General features: G+C 45.5%; 1 protein-coding gene across 1 annotated transcript in view; it reads left to right on the top strand.

Annotated features, from left to right (window-relative positions):
• Positions 1 to 26118, top strand: part of LTN1 (listerin E3 ubiquitin protein ligase 1) — a 745678-nt gene that overhangs the window by 111559 nt on the left and 608001 nt on the right. The window contains exons 5-6 of the mRNA XM_029579179.1: positions 18864 to 19054; positions 19342 to 19489. Of these exons, the coding sequence (XP_029435039.1) occupies positions 18864 to 19054; positions 19342 to 19489 (339 nt within the window). The remainder of the gene's footprint in view (positions 1 to 18863; positions 19055 to 19341; positions 19490 to 26118) is intronic.

The raw sequence follows: 26118 nt of genomic DNA on the forward strand, positions 1-26118 counted from the left end.
CCCGCTTTGTGAGTGCGAACCCTTTTTTCTTCTCCCCTGCCGTTGAAGCAGAGAGCTCTGCTGGATGTGTGAAGTATCAGTTTTTCTTCAGCCCTGCCGTTGAAGCAGAGAACTATGCTGGATATGCATTGAAAGTGAAGTATCACGCTTATTTGGTTTGGGGTAGTAACCGCCGTAACAAGCCAGCTACTCCCAGGAGTGTTGTGATCTTCCTGCACACAGTGCCCTATCCCAATTAATACCAGGAGTGTTGTGATCTTCCTGCACACAGTGCCCTAACCCTGACACCAGGGGTGTTGTGATCTTGTGCCCTATCCCTATTAATACCAGGAGTGTTGTGATCTTCCTGCACACAGTGCCCTATCCCTATTAATACCAGGAGTGTTGTGATCTTCCTGCACACAGTGCCCTAACACTGACACCAGGGGTGTTGTGATCTTCCTGCACACAGTGCCCTATCCTATTAATACCAGGAGTGTTGTGATCTTCGTGCACACAGTGCCCTATCCCTATTAATACCAGGAGTGTTGTGATCTTCCTGCACACAGTGCCCTATCCCGCCTGCATTACTAGTGAGAGGCTGGCTTCACAGACAGGGGGGAGCTTCCTGACCCTCACTCCTCCCCTCCCCCATGTCCCAGCCAGTGAATGGTGTGTGGGTGAGGGGGGGGGGAGGATGGTGAGGCTGAAACAGCTCCTTCCCTGCATTACTAGTGAGAGGCTGGCTTCACAGACAGGGGGGAGCTGCCTGACCCTCACTCCTCCCCTCCCCCATGTCCCAGCCAGTCGCACATGCTCAGTGCTGTTCTCCCTCACCAAGCTGGAGTCAATGTGTGCAGGAAAGGAGACCTGCCTTTTCCCCAGCTGGAGTCAGTGTGTGCAGTAAAGGAGATCTGCCTTGTCCACAAGCTGGAGTCAATGTGTGCAGGAAAGGAGACCTGCCTTTTCCCTAAGCTGGAGTCAATGTGCTGTAAAGGAGACCTGACTTATCCCCAGGCTGGAGTCAGTGTGTGCAGAAAAGGTGACCTGCCTTTTCCCCAAGCTGGAATCAATGTGTGCAGTAAAGGAGACCTGCCTTTTCCACATGCTGGAGTCAATGTGTGGAGTAAAGGAGACCTGCCTTTTCCACATGCTGGAGTCAATGTGTGCAGTAAAGGAGATTTGCCTTTTCCACAGCTGGAGTCAGTGTGTGCAGTAAAGGAGACCTGCCTTGTCCCCAAGCTGGAGTCAGTGTGTGCAGTAAAGGAGATCTACCTTGTCCCCAAGCTGGAGTCAATGTGCTGTAAAGGAGACCTGCCTTTTCCCCAAGCTGGAGTCAATGTGTGCAGGAAAGGAGACCTGCCTTGTCCCCAAGCTGGAGTCAGTGTGCTGTAAAGGAGACCTGCCTTTTCCACAAGCTGGAGTCAATGTGTGCAGTAAAGGAGACCTGCCTTATCCCCAAGCTGGAGTCAATGTGTGCACATAATGCAATGCACAGGAAGCAATGATGTGACTGCTGGAGTGGTGCACTGCCTGCCTACCTAGGCTTGAATATATTAATGCTGCAGTACTAATAAAAATAAATTATAATTCTGCTAAAATGCCACTAGCCTCACCAGTGACACTAGGCTGGTAGTGTCACTGGTGAGGCTAGTGGCAAACAAGTTCTAGTCACATGAGTGATGATCATCACATTACTTTTTTTGTCAAGCTTCCAACTGTTTCCATTTCACATCCCCCCAACCATTACCTCAGTGGGAACCTTGGTAACATCAATAGATAAGAGCACAGCCAGCCAATAGGAATACATATTCATTCCTAAGTGACCTTTACTGACCTGGGAAGTGTCAACAATTTGTATCATTTTCTGTTGGTATTCGTGAGTTTCCAGTTCCATTTCCCATCCCCCCAACCATCACCTCAGTGGGAACCTTGGTAACATCAATAGATAAGAGGGCAGCCAGCCAATAGGAATACATATTCATTCCTAACTGACCTTCACTGACCTGGAAAGTGTCAATTTGTATCATTTTCTGTTAGTGCGCACTAACGGGAGTTAGTGCGCACTAACTGGGAGTTAGTGCGATTTTTAACGGTAAATCGTTAGAATTTCTATTGTATTGTGTTCTATAACGATTTAAGACGATATTAAAATTATCGGACGATAATTTTAATCATTGAAAAACGATTCACATCCCTAATATATACCCCCACAGGAAGCGTAGCAACTTAGTAATTTCCGTCTCCAAAGCAGTTTGGAGAGCCTGCACGCTTGCTGAGCGTTTTTTCCAAATCTACTTTTTCTTTTCTACTTCTACTTACTAAAACTTCTACAGCATCGAGCCCCGCACTCCTGCGGTGATACCCTAAGGTCCCTCCCCCAGTAGAGTTTCCCGGGGTAATTTCCGTGATCCCCCGGAGGTTTAAGCCCTCGGTCCGGTGGCCGAATCGTGGCAGGGACACAGCCCCCGGGCGAGGTTCGGGTGAGGCTTACGAGGTGCCTCGGTCCCGGCGTGGACGAGGCAGCGGGTGCGTATCCTCAAACGCGGCGGTGAAGGTATTGCTCTCTTCCTCCGGTATTGCTCTCTTCCCCCGGGTTCCAGCCGGGAAGCGCCGAGGATCAGGTAAGGTGTACGGCTTTTACTTCTGGTCTCCGAGGATCGGCGGCGTGACACGCCATGGAGGGCGCCATTTTGTGGCCTTGTTTCAGGTATTGTGCGCCCGAGATAGGCGCAGATCTAGGACTAAGCGCATATTCTATTACTTATTGTGCGTATATTGCTACCCGCTTATTACTAAGCGCATGTTGAATACCTTTAAGCGTGTATTGCTAACCGCTTATTGCTGAAAGCATATTGAATGACATTGAGCGTGTATCGCTAACCGCTTATTGCTGAGAGCATACTGAAAAATATTGAGCGTGTATTGCTAACTGCTTATTGCTGAGAGCATACTGAAAAATATTGAGCGTATATTGCTAACCGCTTATTGCTGACAGCATACTGAAAAATATTGAGCATGTATTGCTAACCGCTTCTGGCTGAGAGCATATTGCATACCATTGAGCGTGTATTGCTAACCGCTTATTGCTGAGAGCATATTGAATGACATTGAGCGTGTATTGCTAACCGCTTATTGCTGAGAGCATATTGTATACAATTGAGCGTGTATTACTGCCCGCATATTGCTGAGCGCATATGGCATATCATTGAGCGCATATTGCTGCCGCATATTATTAAGCACCTGCCGTGTTACGCGCATATTGCTGTCGCATATTATTGTGCACCTGTTGTATTAAGCGTATATCGCTGCCGCATATTACCCTTGTGCGCCTGTTACATTACGCGCATATTGCTGTCGCATGTTATTATTGTGCACCTGTTGTATTAAGCGCATATTGCTGCCACATATTATTAAGCACCTGTTGGGTTAAGCGCATATTGCTGTCGCATATTATTCAGTGGAACAGACCGCCTCAGCATCTTCAGCGGGGGCGCCTCCTGCCTCCGGCGTTAAAGCCCTCTGCCTCTGCTCTGCATGCCAGCTTCGAGCCACGCATAGTGAAGAGCCAGACTCTCTATGTGCCCAATGTGAGGAGGCTGTGGGAGCCTTGGGCCAGGACCAGTCTCAGCCACGATTCGCTGACAGTTCCCCAGGGGCTACCCCGGATTTAGCGGTCAGTCTCGACCAATCGGGAATCCCGGGGGATCTTGTACCCCGGAGATTAGAGGCTGCTTCAATTTCCTGGGTGGATCTCTTTAAGGGGATACATGCCTTTGTACAGATGCAAACGGCTTCTCGTCCAGGCCCTGCGGTTCCTGCGGTTCCTGCTGTTCCTGCGGTTCCTGTTGTTCCTGCGGTGGCTGCGACTGCGGCGGCGGCTGTCGCTGCGGTGGCGGTTCCGGCAGATCCTGTTCCTGGTCCCTCACGCCCTTATCGTGAGTGGGTCCTCCCGCCGCTGGACAGTCCAGATCAGTCAGACGAGGAGGTTTCACCGGATGAGTCCGAATTCCCGGACGAGGGGGAACTTCCCCCAGGGATTGAGCCATATAGAACCATGAGGCGGTTCTTCCCTAAGGAGGATCTCTCTGACCTGGTGTCTCAGTGTCTAGCGGAGTTGGATATTACAGGTCCCAGCGCTACGGTACCCTCGGCGCAGAACCCCCTGCTGGAAGGTCTTCGTCCTACAGCCCGCCATTTTCCATTCTTGCAAGCAGCACAACAACTGATAGATTTAGAATGGGCGGCACCAGCGGCTTCCTTCAAAGGGGGCCGGGCCCTGACGGGCATGTACCCATTGGCACCGGCTATAAAGGACCTGTTGGCGTGCCCTCAGGTGGACGCCTTGATTAGCGCTGTGGTCACGCGCACTACCATTCCAGTCGAGGAGGGGACGGCCCTCAAGGAGCCTCATGACCGGCGACTGGATGCCATTCTGAAGCAGACCTTTGAGGTGGCAGCTCTATCTTTGCGGATTGCGACCTGCTGCACAGTGGTGACGCGTGCCTGTTTGTCACAGGTTAGGAACAACGCTCCAGCAGCGGACATGGAGTCAGGTCTTTAGTTCCTCACGGATGCTGCATCAGACCTAGTCCGTACAACAGCTAAGGCGATCTCATCCTCATAGCCTCCAGGAGGCAGCTCTGGATCCGGAGATGGTCGGCTGATGCGCCTTCAAAGACACGCCTCACCAGATTGCCCTTTAAGGGCTCTTTCCTATTTGACAGCGACCTTGATAAACTGGCCAGTACATGGGGTGCCTCTCCAGTGCCTAGACTGCCGGAAGATCGGTTCAGAAGGGGCCAGCGCGCCTTTCCAAGGCCCTCCAGGGGCAGGAGTTCACAGCGCTTTGTTCCCTATAGGAGTCGCTACCAGGCACCACGTCCTCAGGCCAGGAATCAGTCCTTTCGGACCAAGCAGCGCAAGAGGGGAGCAGGCCCGGGCTCAGGTCCCGGCCGCGCCTCCCAATGAGAATTCGCCGATTCATCTGGGGGACGGAGCCATAGGGGGCAGGTTAACCCTCTTCTACCCCAGATGGGTCGAGATCACGTCGGACCAGTGGGTCCTCGCCATTATCCGAGAGGGATATTATCTGGACATTCTTCATCTCCCTCCGGACAAGTTTGTGGAATCGTCATGTCCCATACACAAGAAGGCAGCATTGGAAGCTACCTTGGCGAGGCTCCTGTCCCTGAACGCTATCATCCCAGTACCTGCCTGGGAAGTGAATTCTGGACAGTATTCCATTTATTTCATGGTACCCAAGAAAGGGGGCACCTTTCGGCCTGTACTAGACCTCAAGTCCGTCAATCGATACTTACGGGTCCCGAGGTTTCGCATGGAAACTCTGCGCTCCGTCAAGACCGCAGTACAGCCAGGAGAATTCCTCATGGCATTAGACTTGTCGGAAGCTTACCTGCATATCCCAATCCATCCGGATCATCAGCGCTACCTACGCTTCAAGGTTTTGGGTCACCACTTCCAATTCCGGGCTCTGCCCTTCGGATTGGCCACGTCACCACGGACCTTTACCAAGGTGGTTGTCGTGGTAGCAGCGGCACTCAGGCGGGAAGGAATTCTGGTCCATCCCTACCTAGACGATTGGCTGATCAGGGCGAAATCGCGAGAGGAGAGTCATCGGACAACCGACAGAGTGATCGCCCTTCTGGAAAGCTTGGGCTGGGTAATCAACCTCAGCAAGAGTTGCCTACAGCCTTCCCAGTTACTAGAATACCTGGGAGTACAGTTCGACACGCAGGCAGACACAGTCAGTCTCACTGCCGAGAGAAGGTTGAAACTTCAGATGCGTATCCAGTACTTGATGGGAGCCAGTCGGCCCATAGCTTGGGATTATCTGCAGGTTCTTGGTCTCATGGCATCCACCCTGGAAGTGGTACCTTGGGCAAGGGCCCATATGAGACCTCTACAACACTCCCTGCTCTCTCGCTGGAGCCCTCGTCTACGGAACTATTCCACGCACCTACCTCTGCCTGCCAGAGTCCGGACACAGTTACGGTGGTGGCTGCAGTCCGACCACATGAGCAAGGGGTCGAGGATGTCCTCCCCCACGTGGACTCTGCTCATCACAGATGCCAGCCTGAGCGGCTGGGGAGCACACTGCGAAGGACTCACCGCACAGGGGCGGTGGTGCGGAGAAGAGTCAGCGTGGAACATCAACCGTCTAGAGGCTCGGGCAGTCCGATTGGCATGCCTTCGATTTGCTCACAAACTGAAGAACAGAGCAGTCAGAGTGATGGCAGACAACGCCACCATGGTGGCATACATCAACCGTCAGGGCGGAACCAGAAGCCGACAAGTATCTCTGGAGATCGCCCCACTGATGGTTTGGGCAGAGGCGAATCTTCAGGACATCTCCGCCGTCCACATTGCCGGGAAGGACAACACCACGGCAGACTTCCTCAGCAGAGAACGTCTAAATCCGGGAGAGTGGCAGCTGTCACCCACAGCCTTCCAGATGATTGTGGATCACTGGGGGATTCCGGACATGGATTTACTGGCGGACAAGTCCAATGCTCAAGTACCCAGATACTTCAGCCGCAAGCGCGATCCGTTCTCCCACGGAATCGATGCCCTGGTTCAGCCGTGGCCTCCAGGGACTCTGCTATATGCCTTTCCTCCATGGCCTCTGCTGGGCGCCATCATCCACAAGATTCAGAAACACCGGGGCCTAGTTCTTCTAGTGGCACCAGATTGGCCAAGAAGACCGCGGACATGAGAAGACTACTGGCAGGGGAGCCCCTTCCCCTGCCTCCTCTCCGGGACCTTCTACGTCAAGGTCCCATCCTCCACGAGGATCCAGCTCAATTCTCTCTTACGGTCTGGCCATTGAGAGGGCTAGACTGAAGAAAAGAGGTTACTCGGAGCCCGTGATAGATACACTCCTCCGAGCTTGCAAGTTTTCCTCATCCCTCACCTACGTAAGGATCTGGAGAGTATTCGAAGCATGGTGCGACACTCATGGCACCAATCCACATTCGACCACAATCCCTGTTGTGTTGGATTTCCTGCAGGATGGACTTCAGAAGGGTCTCTCCCTCAGCTCCATCAAGGTTCAGGTGGCTGCGCTGTCTTGCTATGGCCCCAGGAGGGATGGCAAGACCATCGCCAAGCACCCAGATGTTTCTCGCTTCCTGCAAGGAGTCAAGCATATTTGTCCGCCACTGAAGTGGCCTGTGCCCTTATGGAACCTCAACCTTGTTTTGGATTTCCTCGCGGGATCCACCTTCAGACCCCTTCGGGGCCTGTCTCTCCATTCTCTAACCTTGAAGATGGTGTTCTTGCTGGCTGTATGTTCAGCGCGCCGCATATCAGAGCTACAGGCACTGTCCTGTCGGGATCCGTTTCTCCGAATCACTCCTGAGGCTATCCATCTTCGCACGGTTCCCTCCTTTCTACCGAAAGTGGTTTCACAGTTTCATCTTAACCAAACCATATCCTTGCCTACTACGGTGGGTTTGAAGAAATCTGAAGAAGGGCGTTTATTGCGCCATCTCGACATTGGCAGATTACTGCCCAGATATCTGGAAGTCACACAAGAACTACGAAAGACTGACCATCTGTTTGTCCTGCACAGCGGGAAGAAGCAAGGTGAAGCGGCCTCGTGGCCCACCATCGCCCGCTGGATTAAAGAAGTTATCAGAGCAGCTTATGTGGAGGCTGGGAAGTCTCCACCTCTACAAGTCAAGGCTCATTCTACCAGAGCACAAGCGGCATCCTGGGCGGAATCCAGGATGCTGTCGCCTGCAGAAATATGTAATGCGGCGACATGGTCCTCCCTCCATACCTTCTCCAGATTCTACCGTCTGGATGTCCAGGCCAGGGAGGACTCAGCATTTGCGAGGGCGGTACTACATGGTCCTCAGGCAGCCTCCCGCCCAGGCTGGGAGTAAAGCTTTTGTACATCCCATTCGTTCTGAGTCCATCTGGCTACACGCCAGGAAATGTTGAGATTACTACCTGATAATCTCCTTTTCCTTAGTGTAGACAGATGGACTCAGCATCCCGCCCAGCTGCCTGTGTACATGGGTTTCACCGAATCAAGGTAAGCCATGTCATCTGTTGCCATATGAGCGTACACTCTACCAGGTGTTAATGCCTTCCGGTTGGAAATGCTGGTGGTCTCCAGCTACTATCAATCGGTCAGGGGAATCCTGTTTCATTTTTCACTGAGCGTCAGTACACACATCCATAACAGCTTTTGCAAGGAAGATTACTAAGTTGCTACGCTTCCTGTGGGGGTATATATACCCCGTGCTGACGTCAGATCCGTCTCCAACTGCTAGCACGCGGATACTATACCCATTCGTTCTGAGTCCATCTGTCTACACTAAGGAAAAGGAGATTATCAGGTAGTAATCTCAACATTATCGCTGCCCTCTCAAACTCCTTCCACAAATTAGACCTCGCCAACCCTGATGTAGCCTTCTCATCCTGGACCACCATTACAACTAGCATAGCCAACAACCTCTGCCCCCTCATTACCAAGATTATATATCCCCCACAGCACACAAAAAAACCATGGTACAACCCATTCCTAAAAAAACTCAAACACGACCTCAGACTGCTTGAAAAAAAAAATGGCGCAAGAATCCCTCCCCCACCCTACTTGCCCTTTACAGATCTTCCTTACACACTTACAGATGTACTATCCTTAAGACCAAGCGTGACCACTACGCAGCAAAAATCCATGAGTACCAATTTAATCCCAATGCCCTATTCGCCTACGTCACTGAACTTACCAAAATAGCTCCCCCCCCTACTCCTGATGAGGAACCCAAACATAAATGTGAAGAACTCGCACTATTCTTCCACAACAAAATAGCGAATCTCATGCTTCGCTTTTCCACACCCTCTGCCCTAGCATCCTCACTCCACATCAAACACAACGTGACTATGGACACTCTAGACACTACCTCAGCTCTAGAAATTGAAACGCTGTTAAAAAAGCTCAAGCCATCCTCACACTCCCATGATATACTACCCACCAAAACCCTACTAAACATCCCTAACACCATTGCTAAGCCCTTAGCGTGAATAATCAACTGCTCCCTCACCACTGGCCTAGTCTCTGACACATTAAAACTGGCTGTGGTCAAACCCATTCTAAAAAAACCCAATCTGGACTCCTCTGATCTTTCCAACTACCGACCCATCTCCAACCTCCCCCTCTTAGCCAAAATCATGGAAAAAAGTTGTTAATTCCACACTCTCTACCTACTTAGAAACCCACAACATTCTCTCACCCAGTCAATTCGGTTTTCGAAAATTCTTTAACACAGAAACCCTTCTGCTCACCCTGACAGATACCATCCTCAAAGGATCAGATCATGGTCAACCCTACATCTTAGCCCTTCTTGACATCTCCGCTGCCTTTGATACCGTGAACCATGACATCCTAATCACCCGCCTCTCAGAAATCAGTATCACAGGCACAGCCCTTCAATGGTTCACTTCATACCTGGCGAACAGACATTACATACCGGTAGTTAAAATTGGAAACTCACAGTCCTATCTTAACCTACTCACCCAAGGTGTCCCGCAAGGGTCCTCTCTATCCTCTACCCTTTTGGACATCTACGTGAAAGCCTTAATTTCTATTAATTTCTGCCAAGCCTCTTTACCATTGCCTATCTAGTTACTATTGTTTATCTACATACAATTGCCTGGCTTTACAGCTTATTACCCACTGCACAGTAACAATATTTGTTGTTAACCTCTATTCCTCTTATCCCCTTATCCCTATCTATTTGCTCTAATTTGTAATGTACTCCCTATCCATCCCACCTATACATCACTCCTCCCACAGACCTGTCCCTACCATACCCCCGCCCCCGAACACACAGCAAACACCTCCTACCCATTATGGTATCTCCCTTCACACAATTTCTAGGCCTCTCTACCATAGCAATCCTTCTCTTTAATGCACAATCGAGTTCAAAAAAAGCTCCGATTCTATTTGATCTGCTCACCGACACCAACCCAGACATCTGTGCCGTTACAGAGTCCTGGCTTAAGAATACTGACCAGGTTTTCATCAATCAGCTACCTATCCAGTCCTACAATATTTTCTCAATCCCGAGACCTAAAAAAAGAGGCGGAGGCCTCCTCCTCACTGCAAAAAAAATCTCAACCTTAAATCTCAAAACTGCACTGCCCCCCCTAAACTTGAAATTGGCCTCTTCAAAGCCAAAGAGCTACAAGTCTGCCTCTTATACGCCCCCCTGGGGCAGCTCGAACAGGACTCTTCCCCCCCTTATTGAATTCCTATCAGATAACATCAATATAGACACCCCTGCTATCATTCTAGGAGATTTTAACCTCCATGTAGATGCCCTCCTTCTCTCCCCATTCTGTGAGCTCTTCCTAAACACCCTTCAAGCTATAGGTTTCAGACAACTGATCACAACCCCCCCACACAAAACAGGTCATACTCTTGACCTCATTTTATTTTATTTATTTATTTAAAACTTTTTCTTTACCGTCTTTAAGGTGGGTACCGTCACAACGGTTTACAGTAAGGCACAAAAGTAATGCTATTAACCTCTATCAGTTTACACAGGTGCCATAATGTTCGGTAACATAGTTTTAATCAATGTTAGTTGTTAAATGAGTGTGAACACTATCATGTCCCGGTCGATTCTATAGCAGTTTTGAGTCAAGGACTCATTCTATAAGTAACTTATCCTTTACTGATGAATTTTATTAAAACAAAAACATACATCCTTAGTGATTTCTGTTTGCATGGGTGTTTTGTCCCTTGCACTTACCTGGTTTAAACCTTGCATTTCCCTGGACTCTATTCTCCCTTCTCTTTTTGAAAGGCTTGTTTGAATAGCCAAGTTTTCAGATTTTTTCTGAAAGTTTTGTTTTCTCTTTGTAGTCTTAACTCCAATGGCATGGAGTTCCATAATATGGGTCCTGCTAAGGATAATGCCCTTTCTCTTACCTGTGTTAATCTTGCTGTCTTGACTGATGGAATAGTCAGAAGAGCTTTGTTGGCTGATCTTAGATTTCTGTTGGGGATGGGTACGCGAAGGGCTGTGTTCAGCCAGTCTGCGTTTTCGTTGTGTATTAATTTGTGTATGGTGCATAGTGTCTTGTACTGTATTCTTTGTTCAATGGGAAGCCAGTGCAACTCAGCCAGTGTTTCCGTAATGTGATCTCTCTTCCTTTTTCCAGTTAATACTCTTGCAGCCGTGTTCTGCAATATTTGTAGTGGTCTTATGGAGGTGTATGGTAAGCCTAGTAGAAGGGTATTGCAATAATCAGTGCTTGCAAATATTAGCGCTTGTAGTACTGATCGAAAGTTGGCGGTCGTTAGAAGTGGTTTAAGTTTTCTGAGGACCATGAGTTTGGCGTATCCTTCTTTTACTTTTATGGATATATGTTGTTTTAAGCTTAGTTCTGTGACTAGTATTACTCCTAAATTCCGGACTTTCTCTGCAAATATTATTTGTTTGTTGTTATTGAGTGTGATTGGGTTGTGTGAGATCTCCATGTTTTTTTTTCTTTCTAAATGAAGGAATTCTGTCTTCTCTATATTGATTACTAGCTCCATTTGATTTAATAGTTGTTTGATGATGTCTAGATACATGTTCGCTATGTTTAATGTTTTCTCAATTGTATCGTCAATGGGTAATATAAATTGAATATCGTCTGCGTATATGTAGTGAGTGATTCCCAGGCCGGCTAGCAGGTGGCATAATGGCAGTAGGTATATGTTGAAAAGTGTGGCAGACAGGGCAGATCCCTGTGGTACTCCTGTCTGAAGGTCTATTTTTTCTGACATAGAATCTCTGATTTGAACTTGAAAATATCTGTTGCTTAGATATGATCTGAACCAGCTGATTGTTTTGTTGCCTAATCCTATTTCTTCTAGTCTATTTAAAAGTATGTTGTGATTTACAGTATCAAAAGCTGCTGAGAGGTCTAGCATCACTAGAATGTAATGTTTACCGTTACCGAATCCTCTCATGATGTTGTCTGTCAGCGCCAGTAGTAGTGTCTCTGTGCTATAATGTTTTCGAAAACCATGTTGTGAGAGATATAGGATGTTATTGTTATCTAGGTGTTCCGCTAATTGCTTTTGTATAGTTTTTTCTATTAATTTTGCAATTAAGGGTAGGTTTGATACAGGTCTGTAGTTGCTCAGGTTAAGTGGGTCGCTGTTTTTCTTCTTTAAAATGGGTTTTACGATTGCTCCTTTCAGTGCATCTGGCATGGAGCCTTCCTCTAAGGATAGATTAACGATCTTTGCCAGTGTCTGTGATACAGTGTTGGCTACTTTTTTTTATATCTGTGGTTGTTATTGTGTCGCATGCATGTGGGGCGGGATTTAGTTTAGCAAAACTTCGATTTCCAATTCTGATACTTCATAGAATGTTGACCATTGTTTGATTTGATTTCTCTTTTTTTCATTTTAATTTCATCAATCGGCTGGAGACAAGAGCAGTGCGCAGAGCTCTGGTGGCGTTTCTACCCTTGGTCTGCGCTCGGATGGTACGAATTTTCTTGGACAACTCGATCATGGTGGCTTACATCAACCGCCAGGGGGGAACCAAGAATCCTGCGGTAGCGCAGGAGGCTCAACTGTTGTTCAAGTGGGAAGAGCTTCATCTCGAAGGAATCGCCACCTCGCACGTCGCATGAGTAGACAACATCCAGGCAGATTACCTCAGCTGTCAGCAGTTGGATCCAGGGGAGTGGAAGCTGTCCCCGGGAGCCTGGGATCTGCTCTGCGATCGGTGGGGGACTCCTCAGTTCGATCTTATGGCAATGAGTCTCAATGCCAAGATAAAGAGATTCTTTAGCCTTGGAGTGAGTCAGGGGCAGTGGGGCTCGATGCCCTAGTAATGCCCATAGCGGACCGGTGTCCTCCTGTATGTCTTCCCTCCATGGCCTCTCATAGCGAGGGTTCTCAGGCGGATAGAAGGTCACCCGGGGTCAGTAGTACTTGTATATCCAGAGTGGCCTCGTCGTCCTTGGTTCGCAGATCTGCTACGTCTGGCAGTAGACAGACCATTACACCTGACCCACTTGCTGGACCTGCTTCATCAGGGTCCTGCTTCATCAGGGTATATTTTCGGATCAGGAGGATCACTTCTGTCTCATGGCCTTGCTTTTGAGAGGAGGCGATTGTGTGTGAGAGGGTATTCTGAACCAGTGATTGCTACCCTTCTGCAAGCGCGGCGCCCTTCTACCTCTTTAGCCTATTCCAGAGTCTGGAAGGTATTTGAGACCTGGTGTGGACAACAGAGATTTCATTTCATTTATTAAAAAAAAAATAAAAATCATTTCATTTATTAAAATTTATTGATCGCCTAACACAAAATAGCCTAGGCAATGAACAAAAAGTACATACATAATAAAAACAATAATAAACACACACTTCAGACAAAACTTTTTAGTTTCACAGAAACTGGGGGAAAAATACTACCAAATAATGGTATCTATGTCCCTAAATCAAGTTATTTATTATTCGGCAGTTGACCTTAATGAAAGCTCATAGCAATTACTCTACTCGCATTATTCTCATTTTTCAAATAACCATATGCTCACATTCTTTTCACTGAAAACTGAATTACACATACTTTAGGCTGTTACATATTATAAGTGCGGCGGAGTAAAAACTCTTTAAATTCAAATTTAAATCTTTTAACATCATCCAAAGACCTCAATTCAACAGGAATGAGATTCCACTGAGTAGGAGCTGCTATGGAAAAAGAGGTCTCCCTCGTACTAAACAACTTAGCATGTCGAACTGAAGGGATCTCTAAAAGATTCAATTGGACCCTCTTAAGGTTTCCTTCTCCCATATTTTGTCCTTTTTGCAGGTGGGCTTATCCAAAGGGTTGGCCCATAGTTCCCTTCATGTCCAGGTTTCAGCTTTAGGTTGTCTCAGTGGGAGAGTTTTGGCTTCCCATCCGGTTGTGGTGCATTTTCTGCAGGGAGTCAAGCATCTCAGTCTGCCTCTGTGTAGCATTTGTCCGGAATGGAACCTCAATCTAGTGTTACAAGCCCTTTGCGAGGAACCTTTCGAGCCTCTAGGTCGGACGTCTTTGAAGATCCTTACCCTGAAGGCGGTCTTTTTGGTAGCTATTTGATCAGCTAGGAGGATTTCGGAATTGCAGGTGCTTTCTTGCTGCGATCAGTTTCTCCAGATTTCGTCAGATAAAGTGTCTTTGTGGACGGTGCCTTCGTTTCTTCCTAAGGTGGTGTCTACTTTTCATGTGAACCAAACAGTGGAGTTGCCCGGGTTTCCGGATTGGGCTCAGGATCCCTCGATGGGAAGAGAGCTCCATCTTTTGGATGTGAGACGAGTGGTGTTGCGATACTTGAAGGTCACTAAATCTTTCCGTTGCTCTGATCATTTGTTCGTCCTTTTCGGGGGAACAAAAAAGGCAGAGAAGGCGTCTAAATCCTCTTTGTCTCGCTGGTTGAAAGAGACTATCTCTGCTGCTTATGTGTCCAAGGGAAGAGCAGTTCCAGTGAGGCTTAGGGCCCACTCGACGAGCTCAGGCGGCATCTTGGGCTGAGTGTCAGCTGGTGTCTCCCCAGGAGATATGTAGGGCCACGGTGTGATCCTCATTACACACTTTTACCAAACATTACCGTTTAGATGTGCAAGCCTCGGAGACGGCTCCCTTTGGGGAGAGTGTTCTTCGAGCGGGCTTTTCGGGTTCCCGCCCGTTGTAGGAAGGCTTTGGTACATCCCACTTGTCTGGACTGATCTGGGTATGTTTATGAAAGGAAAATTGGTTCTTACTTGCTAATTTTCGTTTCTGTAATACCACAGATCAGTCCAGAGGCCCGCCCTGGGGATCTGTGCTGAAAGACTGCTTGGTCTACTGCTGTATTTGCGTACACAGCAGAGTTTGCCATAATTGGTTAAGATTATTTCAGTTTACTGTTCTAAATTGGTTATCCAGTTGGTCAGGGGTATCCATGCTAGGAGCCTCGTTCGCCCTCTAATTTTAATTATCTTGGCTTGGGTATCGATTAATACTGAGGGGACTGCAGGTGGCAGTGCCCAAAGTTTTGTTCTCTACCTCCTTCAGCTGGTAGGGATGAATACAAGCCACTTGTCTGGACTGATCTGTGGTATTACAGGAATGAAAATTAGCAGGTAAGAACCAATTTTCCTGTATCTCCCTTCCAAATCCCTCAATACCGAAACAACCTCCACCATGACATTCTGTGAAAAAAGAATGCCCACTCCACTGTATTTAGAAGAGGAGGCCAAGGCAAAAAATTGAGACGGGAAGTGTTTGGAGAAAATTAATCTTTCATATTTTTCCTTAAATGCATTTCCTGACACACAAGAATATCCACCTTTGAGCGTACCGATCTTTTAATAACTATTTTCGCTTCACATAGGTATTAAGACCTTTCACATTCCAGGAGAGTAATTTTATGTCCCCCTCTGAAGTATCTGAAGTATCTCCCACACCATCTTAAATGCTTCCCTTCCAAGATTACAACCATCCCTCCTCCCTGGTACCCTAAGAAATCTAATTGCTGCCCAGGTTTACCCATCACTTCCCTACCAGGACATCTTAATTTGCAAGCCTCCCCCATGGCCTCCCTTTTTTGCCCTCCCTTCTTCAACCCGCACCCCTCCCTTCCCTCCCCAGCTTGCGCCAGCTCCCGCTCTGAGGAATAGCATCACGTAGAATACTTAGCGCCCCCCCCCCCCGACCCTACCGGACCCCTTATTTAACATTAGCATGTAATACCTCCCTTGAACAAAAAATAATTAGAGAAGACATTAGACAAACTGCAACATGTAAAGTTACTTTATTTATTTTTAATTTTTATATACCGAAGTTCTTGTGAGAATTACAAATCACTCCGGTTTACATAAAACGATGAACTGCCCAACCGAGAAAGGGGGCTTTACATGGAACCATAGAACAGATGGAACAATATAACCTGATGTCAATTTAACATAGTAATAAATAAATATAATATAATATATACAATTAAACTATTTAACATAGAAATAGTGACATGTTAAAGCTATAATATAAATACAATAAAAATATGGTGAACTTTTGGACTAAAAGATTGATTGTAAACAGTCCAATGCCCTTTTGGGCATTGAGTGGCAATGAGTTCTGGGCTCCTGCCAGATAAAACAAATGAGGTACAGTTTTCATAACATGACTGCATCAAGTAGCAGGTTCTCGCATAGGGATGGATCCTCCAGAATGCCTGCGCAGTCTCTTTCCACCGTTCTGAACTTGCTGCCATCTGGTGCTGAGGTCTCTCTCGGGTGTAGCTGTTAACTGACTTGTTCTCATACTGGATCCAGCTTGCAGACCAGCAGCTTGTAGAATCTTCAAAACCTCATCAACCATGTTCTTATTGTCTCCTGTTCTGTTTGTCTCTTCTCCGCTGCTTCCAGGCACTGCCCCATCTCTGAGCACTTGTTTCTTAGTTTGGCGACAATGGAATGTAGCTCCTGCTTCAGGAGCCCCATATCGGCTCTAGGTTCACTGAACCATTGTTGGAAATCAGCTCTGGAGAGGAGTAAATCAGAACTTTGTGTGGTGCCATTGTTTTCTTTTTCCCCGGGGTTACTGTTTGCCGCGGCGGCACCATTTTCTTTTAGGTTCCCCGCACTTGCCTCCCCGATCCATTTTGCTGCCATCAGGTCAAACGAAAACTGCCTGAAATCAGGTGCTTTTTTAACATACTGACATCGCAGGAGTTGTAGGCAGCTGGGGAAGTGCGAAAAATCACCTCGATGCTTTGATGGCTTTTTATCAGGAGGGATTGTCTAGATTGGGGCTCGGATCTATCAGTCTAAGCTATCATCTGTTGGTATGTCATCACTTCCTCTCGGCTATCTATTTTTAATCAAGTTTTTTTGCTAGTCTGTCCACAGTTGCTTTTGAAGAGAATATTGGCAGGCTGATGTCACTAGAGGGGGTTATATACTGTGATGTCATTTTACTCCATCTGTTGGTAGGGGAGCATAAACCCACTTGTTCTGGATTCATCTGACTGTCCTAAAAAAAGGAAATTATCAGGTAAGTAGTAATTTCTCAATTCAGCCACTTATCTGGCTAAATTATAGCCGAATAACTACTTATCTGACTTTAATGTAGCTGATTAAAAAGGGGCATTACTGGGGCATTCCGAGGAGGTGAGTTATCTGGCTAACTTACCTGAATATTGCATATATATATATATATGCATATACCCATTTATATTGTTCATTGTTTGTTTTTAATTGGATTCTCTTTCATATTGTTAGTTATATGTATCAAACTCGTTGTATGTATCAAGTTGTTATTCTGTAAACCGGAGTGAAGGCATTTTTTGCTATACTTCGGTATAAAAAAGACTTTAAATAAATAAATAAATAAATAAATAAATAAATAAATATATCCGGCTAAGTCATCCAGCCTTGTATGGCCAGGTAACTTGCTACTTACCCGGATATCTTTTGAAGATATCCGAGTAAGTAGCACTTTTGACTGAAACCTGAAAAGGAAACAAAATATCCACAAAACTCCCAAGAATTAAAGGGTCCCATGGCCTAATTTTGTGTCTCCCCTATGTAATATCAAAGTTGCTCTATCAGGCTTTGTAATCCCCCACCACACATCTTTAAATGTTATGAAGCGGTCGTGCTCCCCCAGGCAGATTTTGTTCAGAAGAACTGGTGAGGCCATGCCCTCCCCCCCCCCCATAACCAATTTACTTTTCTGCCCCCCCCCTTCCCAGGCTCAAAAATCCTCACTGGGAACGGAGTCAGCACTTACCTGCTCCCGGCGATGTCCAGTGCAGCTTCTGTCAAAGCTCTGCTGGAAGTGTACACTACACCGGGTTTATGCTAGCTCTGGAAGCAAAAACCTGGTATTGCCAGAAGCTGCACTGGACCTCGCTGGGAAACATGTTAAGATCGAGAAGTCGGGGAAAGGGCTGGTGGGGTTGGGGTGCGGTAGGGAGGTAAATTAATTTGGGGAGGGGGGAAGGGCCATGGCTTCACTGGTTCTTCTGAACCAAGGGGTTTGTCAGGGGGATGGTGCCCAATGGCTTCATTAAATTTAAAGATGTGTGGTAGGGAATTACAAAGGCCTATAGGGCAACTTTGATAGTATGGGGGGGACAAAATCTGGCCATAGGCCCTGTGGAAGTTTTGTGGATATTTTCTTTCCTTTTCAGGTTTCAGGCAAAAGCGCTACTTACCTGGATATCTTTTGAAGCTGTCCAGGTAAATAGCAAGTTATCCAATCACATATTTATTTATTTATTTTTTATTTAAATTCTTTTACTATACCGATACTCAAGACGAGGTCTTATCGTACCGGTTTACAATAAAACAGGGGAAACCCATTAACAACAAGTAGAAGGTAAAGTTACATTAAACAGGAAGCGAAAACATGGGAGATGGAAGATAGGAAAGATTTTTAAACAATAACAACTGGAGAGTGATAAAAATAGTCAACTACAAAAAAAACCTTAAATAATCAACTAAAAACTATAGAGTAGTGAGACTTAAACAGAGATTTATCCTAGGCGATTATTAACATAATAATAAGGCTGGATTGCTTATAAACCTAAATGGCTATATTCAAATATAGCCTTTTATGTTTTTATATTATCTCACCGGCTACATGCAACCTGATGGCTTCTAAGCAATTATATTCAGCAGAACGTTTATTCTGCTCAATATGCAGGGCTAAACTTAGCCGGATATCTTGTCCATTAAATGGCCTGCTCAGTATTGGCTTTGTATGTGAAATCATTGAAGTTACTGTTCATAAAATTGAATATTAACAGTGAAATACTTTCAAGTTAACATGTCTGTACTAGAATCATCTGTTCTTACAATTGATGTTTATTTTTCATAGGACTGTTGGAGCCATGTAAATGTGAAGAAAGGAGTTTTGCCCAAACTCATGACAGTGTTAAGAGAAGGTTGTCGAGGTCTTGCTGGTGTAATATATCCTAATCTGCTGCCATTCATCAGCCAGTTTCCCCATGATATCATGGAACCAAAACTTGACTTCTTCAGCACCTTTTTTAACGCTATAATTCAAGGGTAGGACTAAGCTCTTCAGTAGCTTAATGAAAAGCAGTAAATTTCTTTGTATGTGCAGGGAGAAAGAACAGTTGATGGAAAGAAAATATTTTGTGGAGTGATTGATAAGTTTTACTTATGTGCATTTATTTATTTAAACGTGTATGTATTTCTTTAAAAAATACTTTGGATTTACTCATTTGGAGTGTGTGAAATAGATGTAAAATTTTAAGATTTCCCATTGCCCAGAAAAACTTAGTCATAGTATTTTGACTCAGCATTTTAAAAATGTTCTTCCATTATACCAGTCTGTCGAGTGAGCGAGCTGTGTCCAGTTCTTCAGAATGTTCTGCAATAATCTTGGGCTTCATGGAATGCTTACGATATACTCTGCTGCAGAACTTAGGTGGAGAAGAAGAACAGATAAAGATTCAGCAAATGCTTATAAATGATCAGGTATGTGCATAAATGTCTTTAAAAACTGAAGCTTTGGAAAATGTTTTTTATGAATTTTTAAATCTTTGATTTTAGTATCCCTATTTAAATAAACTGTGCTTTTTGTTCGTGAAGCTGCTTGTGGTTACAAGCACGATTGTCAGATAATTGCCCGTGCTGACTGACATCTCACTCGAATGTATCTACTTAAAATGAGAAGTTTAATTATCATGCCCTCTGCCATAGGTACTATGAATTACAAAAAGAAGGAAAACCTTCACAAATCATCTCAATGGTCCCAGCACTAGTCCTGCTATTTGCAAGATTGAACTTTGGGTCGGATTCCTGTGACTCAGCTCAACAAAGTCTGGAAGCACTACAGATGCAATTATAAGAGTTTCCAGGAATAAGGGCATCCCAGTTCTGATGATGCAGAGCTGGGCACATGACCCCTTGCTGTTTAGAGCTAGACAACAGTGACTTTAGGTGGTAACAGCCTGGTACTGGATATGCTCTACCTCTGTAAGGCCATCCCCACTTTCTGCATCTGGTATTGGATGGCATGGAAGGTACATTTTAAGGCCAACTGGGGCAAGAGGTGCATTTCCAGACCTGTATACTAGCAACCTTCACTCTCACACATAGCTGGATAGAAGTCAGAGAGAGAGAGTGAAGGCTGTGTGAAAGAGACACCTTAAGCCACTCCCCTTCATCACCCCCCCCCCTCCCCATTTTATTGGTCTAGCTTATTAACATGCCACTCGAAATAAGACTACAGAGAAATCTGAAATTATTTAAAACTAATCTGAAAACCTGGCTTTTTAAACAAGCATTTTATAAAGATAAAGAGGAGAAAAATGGTTGATAGATAAGGATGCACCAGCTAGAAGTTATTAGTAACCTACTAAAGCATATTAATGTTAAAATCAAACCGCCTAACTTGTTCCTAACAATCAGGATTAACTTACACACTTAGTTTATTATTTTAAATTGTTACCGTACTATGATGGCACATGATGGCACACGTTCCTACAATCAAATTAGTGCACCACGCATACCTCAGAGACCGGTCTTTTTCTACCGCAGGCCCTTCCATGTGGAACTCAGACTGGAGACTTGTCTAACAACTTTTAAAAAGAAACTAAAGACATGGCTGTTCAGCCAAGCCTTCCCCTCTACAAACTCCATTGCCTGATCTAGAATTGTTCACCACACATCTCTGTAAACAAAACTCTCCAAATTTTTCATGCATAATATCCATTAAAGAGAGGTTGGCCCCTTGCCCCCTCTTCTGTATATAGTATTTATTCTATTTTATGTCATTTTATTTATATATTTATTGCTCCGTTCACCCCTTCTTTATTTTCCTACTCCAAGTTAAGGCTTCCTTGTTATAATGTAACTGTATGCTCTGTATCTCTTGTTGATTGGTTAATTGTATATTCTGCTTAGTTCATTGTAAACCGAATTGATTTGATTTGTATCAAGAAAGTCGGTATATAAAAGCCTTAATAAATAAATAAATGATTAATTTGTAATCTATACCACCCATATTTCTCTTTATCGTGCCCTTCTGTAAACCGTTGTGATGGTTATTTAACTTAACAACGGTATAGAAAAGTTTTTAAGTAAATAAAATAAATAGATGTTGTAGGCCCTTGCTGTAAAGACACCTACTCGTTTTCCTATGGGTATAATGTAGCAGCTCTGCTCACTTCAATCAGAGGACTCATTTTAGAGAAAGGGAAGCCCTCTGAATGAATCCCATGATGTCTTCTGGTACTGGAAAGGGCAATATTTGTTTCTTGCTCTTGCTTTTTGGGTTTTGAGCAGGAAGAGACCATTTTACTTAAAGAATCGATTGAAGTGGTATATTCCTGGCAGAGAGGTGTATTCAAACCAAGGACAATTGTTACAAGATCCCACAGTTTGAACTGAGGTTGGCTCACCTTAAAACTAGAACTTTTCTCTTCTAGTACCTGAATTGTTAAAAAGTCTCCAGCTAGAAGTGAGGCAGGAATTGAACATTACTTTTAGGAGAAAGGTCACGGCATTTTATTCCCAGAAAACGGTTGAGTATTGATTTTTGTGGGCGAGTGGAATTTGCAGATAATAAACTATTGGGCATAGGGATGCATCCAGTCTGTTGTTTGGAATGAGTAGTGAGTGGTTTATTATTAATTAATAATAATAATAATAATAATTAATTATAATTAATGTATTTTGTGCATTTCTAAACCATCTCAGGCATTATTATTATTATTATTATTAATATTATTATTATTATTATCTCAGGCATCTCAGGCATTATTTCTAAACCATCTCAGGCATTATTATTGTCCCATTTATTCACATAGGCTTATTTATTCACTCCGCTATACTACTACACTAATTGGCTGAAATGTAAATATTGCATTGTTCAATCTCTCCCCTCTTCCAGCTCCAAGTTAATTTTCCCTGTTTTATTGTTTTATTGTAACTTTCTCACCCTTCAATTGATTCTCTGTATTTAAAGTTCACAGTTCTATTGGGAATATTGTTATCACGTTACCTTATGCTTTTCACACATTGTTAATTGTAAACCGGGTTGATGTGATGCCAGTCATGAAACTCGGTATAACAAAAACAATAAATAAATAAATAAATAAAATAAATAAAATTACATCGTGGTCAGGCTATAAAAGCTGTATAAATAAAATAATAAGTCGGAGGGAGGAATGCTTAAAAGAAAATGTGAGAATGCAGTGCCTGTAATAGTAAGCAAAACAGTGTGAGGATTTTAACATGTTTGATTCAGATCCAGAGAGTGGTGGTAGAGAGGTGACTGAAGATGCAATAACATTTGCAGTGACGTAGTTGGAAATTAGTTGAGCCAAGTGGTCTGTGTCTGCTGATAGCTGCTGCTTTTTAGCTTCAGACCACCTGTCTCATAAACGATACAGAGCAGGATTGGGTCAGATACCAGCGGCACTGAAAGCTCATGTGTGAGGGAAGGTTAGACAGGCCCAGAAACAGTTCACAAAGTTTGGATTTTTTTTTTTTTTTAATTGCACCATTGCCTTCAAAATTCAATAGGTTGCTTCTGCCAGTTGATGCTTTGAAGTTTTGACTGCTGTGTGGCTGTGGAAGTGTTTCATAGAAACATGACGGCAGAAACAGACCATATGACTTTCTTGTCTGCCCATCCACACAACTATTCAGCTCTACAATCCATACCACTCCCTCAGAGATGCCCTATGCTTATCCCACATTTTTCTGAATTCACATACTGTCTTTCTCCCAGGACAAGCAGGATGGTAGTCCTCACATATGGGTGACATCATCAGGTGGAGCCCTATTACGGAACACTTTTATCAAAGTTTCTAGAAACTTTGACTGGCACACTGAGCATGCCCAGCATGCCATGATCCCTGTGTCCACAGGGGTCTCCCTTCAGTCTCTTTTTTTCCGCACGGCAGTTTGCCTCGCGTTTAGGAGATTTGTGAGATTTTTCTGACAACTTTTCCTTACGGAAACACTTGAAGTTTAACTTCACAAATAATTTCCCTACAAGGGTCTCCCTTTGCATACATTTCATCGATGCTCGGTGAGTACTATGCTCTATTCTCCGGTCGGTTCCTGTCACCTCACTATCGGTTCCCCCGGGTTACCAACTGAATTGCGGCCCTCTTTCTCCCTATGTCTATCACCCTTGGTCTGCCCCATGAAGATCGCGAGTGTCCTTGCTGCGATATCCCACCGGGTCCATTGGGGCTAGAGGGATTGGGACGTCCACGGTTTCCATTGCGGTTGCCGTCGATGCCCCCATCGATACCCTCGATGAAAGAAAATGCTCCATACTTCTGGTTCTCAACCAGAGCCCCATGCAATCCTTGGGCGAGAAACAATGCCAGGAGCAGTAGAGGCATGTTGACCATCCGTCAGCAGTGCCATCCGGGACAGCGAGGGCATCTTCCTCTGTGCTGGAGAATGACCGGGCCGAGCACTGTGGGAATCGTCGTCACCAGCACAGTGACCATCCGTCACAGATTTTATATTATATTATTGTTCAATGTTCTTTGTAAAAAAAAACCCCGGTCTGACCTCCCAGACCAGGGCAATCTTTCGTTTCATGTAAACCGGACTGATTTGTATTGTATACAGGAATTCCGGTATATAAAAATTAAAAATAAATAAATAAATAAATGCCATCCATGACATTGGTGGCATCTTCCTCGGTGCTGGAGAATGACTGAGCCGAGCACCGAGGGAAACATCGTCGCCGGCACCGAGATGGTTCCGAGATGATACCGCACCAGCAACAATGTCCATTGAGTCAGTTGCGAAGTGGCCAGGGTACAAGGGTCTCCATGCTCCTCTGCACCCGAGGTACCGAGGCGTTCCCCACTGACACCGGTGCCGGGTACTGAGCCACCATAGATTCATGAGGAAGTGCCAGTCACGCCTAGCCTGTCTCCCCCTGTAGCTGTGCTACCTATATCAGCTTTCAGGGAGGAGCTGGAAGTCCTCGTCCATCAGGCTGTCTTCGATGCCTTCCAGAATTTACTAACACCGGAGCCATCGATATTCGCACCGTTGTGGCACTGCCTCATTGTGGCACCTACCAACGACAGCCTAAGTCATCAATGCCAACTTGTCCTTCTGAGCCTCCACGGATCCCTATATCTATTCTGGGATCCTCGAACGGCGATGGGCACTCTAATCCTGCTTTGGCACCGATCCCATCGAGACCTAAGTAAAGGATGTGTCTGAAACCATCCCTTTCGACCTGGTCACTAAAAAGGACCAGAAGTTTTCGGGAGGGTCTAGGTCGTAACTTCTTCCAAGAACTATATTGGTGTCACATATTGCTATTTACCAGCTATATTTGACACAACACCAAGGGAACCTCTCTGCCATCCACGTGAAATTCGAACATGTGATTGCTTCAAAACATCCACCCGTTGCCAGCAACAGGACTCAGTGCTAGATGGTGAAACCTGGCTTACGGCCCCTGATTTATGGCCTGAAGATAAACTAGCTGATCTGCCATGCACCACAGATAATCTCTTTGTGCACAAGGTCCAGCAGACAGTGGTTCAATTGCAAGACCACCGCGATACCCTGCGACAGCTCTCTAGATTTCTTGCACAGCAAAGAGGGATGCTAGAAGGACCTTTTAGCGCTCTCGCATGAGACCAACTGATATCCAGATCACACCAGTCGGGCAGGCTCCTGGATTTTTCAACATTGCCAGAGAACAGAACGGTCCATCCCACTGAGGACCAGGGCTCAGGATACCGTTCCCCGGACGCAACAAGGCAGAGTATTTTAATCCCGCTATTTCCCACTTTCAAAGAAAACAGGCGACCTCTGCCCATCCTGGACCTCAGAAATCTCAACAAATTTCTTCAGAAAGAAAAGTTCAAAGTGGTGTCTCTTGGCACCATGCTTTCCTTACTACAACAAGGGGGTTGCCGCTTTCCTCTGGACTTTTTATATGCTTCATAGTGAGTCAACAACATTTTCAATACCAAGTTCTGCCATTCAAACTAGCTTCGACAACTTGTGTATTTCACCAAATGCCTAGCAGTGACTGCTGCTCATCTACAAAGAACAGCAGCATTCACGCGTTTCCTTACCTGGATGACTGCCTAATAAGGAGTCCATCCAAACAAGGAGCTCTAAATTCTCTAAGACTCACTATAAATTTACATTTGGCTGGGAATTCTGATCAACTACCATAAATCCTATATAGAGCAGATCTGGGCACTACAGTCGCAACAGTCTTCCTGCCCAACAACCGCGCAGACATCCTATCAAGTAGTCCACATCTCTGCGCGCATGCAACATAGCCTCAACCCATCAATTCTTCCATTGCTGGGCCACATGGTTTCCATGATCCACGTCACTCCTATGGCCAGACTAGCCATGAGAAAAACTTAGTGGATTTTAAGATTTCAGTGGCTCTAAGCTGTTCAACCGCTTTCGTCCCTGATCCATATCACCGATCCAGTAACCAAATCCTCAGATGATCTTGGCCACGGTCGCATCCATCTTGGGTTGGAGAGCTCGTATCAACACCCTCCAAACCCAAAATGTGTCGACGCCGCTCCATGAAAAGTCTCAGTTCAACTTCTTGAAGCTTCGAGCCATGCGTTATGCCCTTTATGCCTTCAAACACTGCCTCTCACACAAAACTTTGTGGATACAGACAGACAACATAGTGGCAATGTGGTACTCTAGCAAACCGGGACGCACAGGCTATTATCTGCTCTGCCAGGAAACCGCGCAGTTCTGGGCCTGGGCCCTTGCACACTCCATGCATCTCCGGGCCACTTACCTAACAGGCATACCGAACATACTAACAGACCATCTCAATTGATGTCTCCATCCCCACAAGTGGTCTCTGAATCCATGTGTAGTGAGTAAAATCTTCTAGCGCTGAGGTCAACCAAGTATTGACATCTGAATTGAATCACAGAGTGGACAGATTCTGCTCGCTACACAGGCTTCGAAATGCGTTAGCCATGGACACCTTTGCTCGCCCTTGCAACAAAGGCCTCCTATATGTGTCTCTTCCAATACCGCTCATAGCCAAAACTCTCATGAACCCACAGCAGGACAGGTTTTCAATGATTCTCATAACCCCGTACTGGCCTTGACAAGTA

Source organism: Rhinatrema bivittatum, chromosome 15 (assembly GCF_901001135.1).
Source record: "Rhinatrema bivittatum chromosome 15, aRhiBiv1.1, whole genome shotgun sequence".
Taxonomy (NCBI): Eukaryota; Metazoa; Chordata; class Amphibia; order Gymnophiona; family Rhinatrematidae; genus Rhinatrema; species Rhinatrema bivittatum.